The following is a 6,961-nucleotide window of genomic DNA, read 5'->3' on the forward strand; positions in this document are numbered from 1 at the left end:
CCTTTGATCTAAGCCGCCTCAACATTTGTTCAATTACCGTCGGTATTTTATTTATCATTATTTCTTCGGCCCGGCTACTGCCACCTGTAATTCACTTTAAATGCAGGTAAGCGACCCAGGTGTTGGGAGAAGGGCGTGATGAGATGGGTGTGTGAGAGAGAGAGATAGAGAGAGAGAGAGAGAGAGAGAGAGAGAGAGAGAGAGAGCGGTAGCGAGATAGTAACCTCTTGATGTTATTATTAAAGGTTTTGTTCCTTGACTGAGATGGGTGTTTTTATAGTGTGTCAGTAGATGATGAGGGGGGGGGGGGGTTGGTTGGAGATGTGGGAAAAGGAGGGGGGAGGAGGGGACGTGAGCGTTGATGAGCTCGAGGTGAGAAAATCATAACTTTTACGAAGTTTTATCATTCATTACGCCAGAATTGATTCTTGTAATGAAGGTCAGGTCCCGGGGGTGGGGGGATTCTGTTTGTGTAGTAGCGCTGCTGTTCAATGGAAGGATTTTTAAAAAGAGGCGGTGGTGGCTCCTAAACCGGTGTTTAAGGAGTCTTTGTTCCCTAATACGAGTGTGTTAAGACCCTGCAAATAGAAGGGATGATGCCGCTGAGTTATGTGCGGGCGACATGCTATTCCCCTGTTCCCAAGTGTGGGCGTCATTAGGCGCAGAGCAGGTCGGCAGAATTAATTGACGACGCAGCAGTAGCAGCAACAGCAGCAGCAACAGCAGCAACAGCACCAGCAGCAGCTGCAGCTGCAGCAGAGTTAAAATCGGTAACAGGAGCAGCATTTGAAGCGGTAGAAGCAGTTGAAGTAACAGTAACATGGGCAGTAGGAAAAGCAGTAGCAAGAGCAGCAGGAAAAGCAGTAGCAATAGCAGTAAAAGCAGTATTAGCAGTAGTAAAAGCAGTAACAGGAACAGCAGAAAAAGCAGTAGCAGCAGCAGGAAAAGCAGTTACAAGAGCAGCAGAAACAGCAGTAGCAGCAGAAAAAGCAGTAGCAAGAGCAGCAGAGTTAAAATAGGTAACAGGAACAACAGAAAAAGCAGTAGCAGCAGCAGAAAAAGAAGAAACAGCAGAAGCAGCAATGGAAGCAGTAATAGGAGCAGCAGCAGGAGCAATACTAGCAGTAACAGGAGCAACAATAGAAGTAGTAACAGGAACAGCAGAAGAAGTAGCAGTAGAAGCAAAAGTAAAAGCAGTTTTAGGAGCAGTAGCAAGAGCAGCAATAATAGCAGTAACAGCAACAGCAGAAGAAGAAGAAGTAGCAGAAGTAAAAGCAATTATAGGAGGAGCAATAGTAGCAGTAACAGGAGCAGCAGCAGCAGAAGTAACAGCAGAATCAGCAGCTGTGGGAGCAGAAAGAGCAGCAGCAGTAACAGTAGATATATAACCAGCTGTTACAGCAGAAGCAGCAGCTGTTTTAGCAGAAAGAGCAGCAGTAACATCAACAGCAGTAGAGAAGAAGCTGCTGCAACCACAGCACCACCATCATCATCCGCATCCACATAGAGAGAGAGAAGAGAGAGAGAGAGAGAGAGAGAGAGAGATGGGGGGCGCTATCAGGCCGCTGGCCTGTGTCGTCCCCGCTGTTTGGGACTTGTTAATCTCTCTCTCTCTCTCTCTCTCTCTCTCTCTCTCTCTCTCTCTGTGAGAATGTTTACCTTACGTAACTCCTTTCCGATCTATGAGGTTTTCCCATTTTTTTTTCAGAATTTTAATGTCTGGATCTCCATGGTTTTGTCATTTCTTGGCCTACGACCACAGTTTTTGCGACGCCAGGATCCTATCCCCTTCGTCTTCTTCCTATCATCATTAGCTACCCCATATCTTTGCTCATTTTAATAGTGATTCAAATTTTTTTAATATTTTCATTTTAATCGGTAAAGTGTAGTTTTTTGTAATACTTTTATTTTTATCAGTAAAGTGTAGTTTTTTTTAATATTTTTATTTCCATCAGTAAAGTGTAGGTTGTTTTATATTTTTATTTTTATCAGTAAAATGTAGGTTTTTTAATACTTTTATTTTTATTAGTAAAGTATAGGTTTTTTATTTTAATTTTTATCAGCCAAGTGTAGGTTTTTAATATTTTTATTTTTATCAGTAAAGTGTAGATTTTTTAATATTGTTATTTTTATTAGTAAAGTGTAGGTTTTTTTAATATTTTTATTTTTATCAGTAAAATGTAGGTTTTTTAATACTTTTTATTTTATTAGTAAAATGTAAGTTTTTTTTATATTTTTATTTTTATCATTAAAGTAGGTAAAAATGCAATTAGCATTGCTGTTATCAGATTAAGCGTTCTTGTCAGTACTGGATCTTTTTCATATATATATATATATATATATTATATATATATATATATATAGATATATATATATATATATATATATATATATGTATATATATCATATACATACACACATATATGTAAATATATGTATTGTAGTTATAAATTGGTATATGTATATGTATATATATACAATATATACTATACACGCACACACCACACAACACATATTAATAATTATATATATTATTTATATATATATTACATTATTAAATATATAGAATGTAATTACATGTTGCTATTACATTACAATTACAAACTTTATAATATATATACATACAGTATACATACATACATACATTATATACAGGATATACATACATTAAGATATATTAGAGAGACAGAGAAGACAGAGCGATGACGGAGATGAGAAAGAATAGGAAGAGAGAGAGACGAGAGAGAGAGAGAGAGGAGAGAGGAGAGAGATTTTCCCAGATATTGTTGATGAACATTCTCGCCTTGCTCTAGATTATGATCATATATTAGTTGGCATGAGGTTATACAGCTTCCCTATGTTGATTAATTCAATATAATCAGCATGAAAATAATTTAAAATTTATACATACATACATATGTATAAATGTATACAATATTATTCTATATAATTTAAATTATTATTTATTAATAATATTGATGCACAATGGCTGGCGGTTTCATGCGGTCCTTAGGCGAAGTCAATTCGGGCGCGCACAAGCCACCAATTTTGGCTCCTCGTTGCTCCTCCTTTAGTGGAGGGCGTCGTTGATGAGATGGCTTTGCGCACGCGAGAGAGAGAGAGAGAGAGAGAGAGATAGAGAGAGAGCGAGGAGGCTTTCGGGGGGGGGGGAGTGGAGGGGGAAGGGATGGAAGGTGTGGGGTGGGACTGTATTCTCGTGGTAGATGGATTGACTTGATATATCCAACTAGCTCTTATTTCTCTTTTAGGTTGTCGGCATTTTCTTTTTTTACGATGGATTTTTTGGGGGAGAGGGAGTTGAGGAGTGTTTTTGGGGGAGGGGGCCGTTGAGGAAGGGGGCGTTAAGTTAAGGCGGGAGTTTGGGGAGGGGCCATTTAGGAGGGAGCTTTTTGGGGGAGGGAGCGTTGAGGAGGGATTTTTTGGGGAGAGGGTGTTGAGGAAGGGGGGTTTTTTTTGGGGGTTTTTTGGGGGGGAGAGGGTGTTGAGGAGGGAGTTTTGTTGGGGGAGGGGTCGTTGAGAAGGGAGTTTTTCGGGGGAGGGGACGTTGCGGAGGTAGAGGTAGCTTTTTGGGGAGGGAGGGGATTTTGAGGGGGAAGTTTTTTGGGGAGGGGCGTTGAGGGGGGGATATATTTTGGGGGGGAAGGGTCGTTAGGAGGAGTATGGGGGGAAGGGTCGTTTGATACGTGGGGAGATTTCTAGTAGATGGATTGACGGATATACTTACTTACCTTATTTCACTCTTCTCGTTTGTCTATTTTTTTAACTTTTTATTTGTTGGCCTTTTTTTATTTGTGGAGGGGACGGGAGGGTGGGGGGGGGGGGGCCGTTGAGTTAAGGGGGGATTTCTTTCGTGGTAGATGGATTGACGAATATATCCAGCTCTGTTTCTATCTTCTGGTTAGTCTTTTTTTTTTTTTTGCCATCGGGGTTTTTTTTTTTTTTTGGGGGAGGGAAAGCTGTTGACAGATTGGGGGGGGGGGGGGGGGGGGGTGGTTGTTTCTCGTGGCAGATGGATGGACGAAGAATTCTAGCCCTATTCCTCCCTCCTGGTTTGTCGGTATTTTTAACAATTTTTGTCTGATAGGTAGTTTGTCTTTTTTTCCCAGGATTCTCTTAAGATTTCTTTGATATTATTTGATTTCTGGCAATTTTGTTGAAGATGGAATAAAGAGATAAAAAAATGCTCGAGTTGGCGAAAGTGAGATAAAAAAAAAAAGAGATGACTGATGAAGCAAATGAGAATAAACATAAAGAATGATGACTGATAAGGAAAATGAAATAGAAAAGAAAAGAAAGTTGACTGATAAAGGGAAATAAGATTGAATAAAGAAAGATGATTGAGGAAAAAAAGGACGACTGTTAAGGGAAAATGAAATAAAAAGAAAAGAAAGATGACTAATGGGGAAAATGAGATTATGAAATGATTTATGAGGAAAATAAGATAAAGAATAGATGATTGGTGAGGGAAATTAGATATTAAAAAATTACTCATGGGAAAACTGGATAAAAAAGATGACTGACGGGAAAGTGATATAAAAAAAAGTGTGAAAAAATAAGATTAAATACTGGATAATATACCAGGAAATCAGCCAGTAAATTTAAAGGATTTTGAATTAACTAAGACGAAATAAGCGCTCCAATCTTTGTCGAGCCATAAAACAGCGTGATGGATTATACACCATTTTTTTTTTACGTGAGGTTTTTGAATTTGTTTTGAGATTAAAATCTTTATGAACATGAAGTCTGTTGATACAGGGTAGTATTAGATCACATTTCACAGTTCATAATCTTCTCATCGTCATGTCCCTGCTTCCGAGAAGTTGGACTTCATCTTTTGTAAACCTCTTTTGTAAATTGTACCCCTGTTTGTGGTAGGTCTACTAATTCTTCAGGATTCCTGGTACATATTTTCCTCTATATTCCCTCTCTCATTTATATGAACTTTCTTTGTAAACTTTCATATCTGTGTCAGTCTGCTTAGTAAAGGAGGAAAGTCGAAAGGCCTCGCAGCGGATTTATACCAGCTAATTACATCTGAGCTCTGGTAAACTTCAGCATCTAGACAAAGTTTTCTTATCTTGTAAAAGTGAAAGAATTTGACGAAGATTAGAGGAATGTGATGATGCACTGTTTTTACGATTACGTCAAGGTTTCATGCTATTTAAAAGTTATTTTCTTGCCTTATTCTTTTTAGATGAGTTGTATTTTTATTTTTTTGAAGGTGTGGCTCAGGGGAGAGGAAGACGACGAGCTCTCATTAATGTGATGTGATGTTTACGTTGTGAGAGGTTATGTATCGCCGTTAATGTGCAGGTTGTGTGATATAATGTGTAACCGAGAAGATTTATTAGATCTGCTTTTAAAAGCCTCAGAAGTGTTTTCTTTTGTATTATTTTTTCTTCTTCGCTACTGCTTGAAATTTGCAATTAGCGATGGAGAATATTGATGATTAAAGTAGTATCTTTTATTTACTTGACGTTGTTTCGCAGAATTTCTTAATTTAACTGAGGAATCATGGATGAAACCCTTGTGTAGAAAACTTTCACAACGTAGTATATTCTTATAGCTACTCAGTCTGTCTAGCACTGTGTATAGGTCCTCCTCTCACTCTTTAAACGCTGTCTTCTTCACCAGTCTCCTCAACTTTTTTTCTCGATTTTTGATTAGCGATTCCACTCACCATTTGCGACTTATTTTCGTATCATATTGCTCTGTCTATACAGCAAATGTCGTTTCTCTGAGATCTCGCCTCATGTAATATGCCCTTTCTCAAATCTCCTCTTTTGTCAAACCAGTCTTACATTTTGATACTTGCCCCCCCCCCCCCCCCACCCCCACACACACAAAAAAACTCAACAAATTATCTTCTGTACCATGCACCGTCCACATTATCTCTATCGATTTATCCCGTAGAATGGTACGTCAGTGCACTCATGTGGTGCACTGTAGGCATTACACTCAGTTTTCTGTCCAGCCACTCCAACCTCCCTCGTTTCAAAGCAAGAGGCGTTTTAAAGACGTATAGATTTTTCATCCTGAACAATTTCACTTTCAATGTAGTTGTTGCTGCTTTTTTTTATTAGCTTTGGTAGCAAAAATATGAAGTTTCCTCTTCCTGTTAAGTTTTCTTCTTTCCTCAGGAATTCATAATTGTTTTTTTTTTTTTTTGTAACATTTTCCAGAAAACGAGTTAGTTGCAGAGTGAATTGTAGAGCAACTTATCAGTCAACGCTTTATCATGATGTTATTTTGATAATTGATTTTCTTTTTTCTTTTTTTACCCATTATTATGTTCTCCGTGTTTTTTATTTTTGCGATAAAAAAAAAACAGAAAATAGTTCCAGTAGCGTTTTCACGTCGCAATTTCCTCCCTGGAGACTTGAAATTTGCACTTTGCAGTCGAACGAAGCTGTTGGAAGCACCGAGGAATCTCCTTCTCCCTTGTGTGGATTCAAGGAGTCCTAATCACAGTGATTAAAAGAACATTATCGCCGATACGTCTTACGATTATCTAATAAATTTGAAAGGAACACACACACATACCCACCCGCCGGAAGGCACTGATTTTGTACTTACCTTTACATTTTCTCTCTCTCTCTCTCTCAAAAATCCACCCCACTCTTCACGCTACGGTCTTCCCACGACGTCCAGGGATCCGTAGGGGCTGAAGAGGTAATGGGGGGCGGACGGGGAGGGGGGGAGTGAGCATAGGGAGATTTTTAGGGGGAGGGGAAAGAAAGAGACATGGGGGAGATTTTGGTTGGGGTTGGAGGAGGGAATAGCCTCCTTTCCCCCCTTTCCCCCCTCACCCCCAGCCCCACCCATCCCGCACTCTTCCCAAGTCCCCGAGTCCCCCATAGTGGATGAAGGGAGGGGGTATGGAGAGATCTTAGTGGTAGGTGGTAGGGGAGGGGGAGGTGGCCCATGAAGGAGGGTTAGG

The 6,961-nt window shown here is 39.5% G+C and overlaps 1 protein-coding gene across 1 annotated transcript in view; it reads right to left on the bottom strand.

Moving 5' to 3' along the window:
• Window positions 1-655: 655 nt before the first annotated feature.
• Window positions 656-6,961, bottom strand: part of LOC135201178 (ice-structuring glycoprotein-like) — a 90,137-nt gene continuing 83,831 nt past the window's right edge. Inside the window, exon 2 of the mRNA XM_064230053.1 lies at window positions 656-1,466. Coding sequence (XP_064086123.1) covers window positions 656-1,466 — 811 coding nt within the window. The remainder of the gene's footprint in view (window positions 1,467-6,961) is intronic.

Source organism: Macrobrachium nipponense, chromosome 28, assembly GCF_015104395.2.
Source record: "Macrobrachium nipponense isolate FS-2020 chromosome 28, ASM1510439v2, whole genome shotgun sequence".
In the NCBI taxonomy this organism is placed as follows: Eukaryota; Metazoa; Arthropoda; class Malacostraca; order Decapoda; family Palaemonidae; genus Macrobrachium; species Macrobrachium nipponense.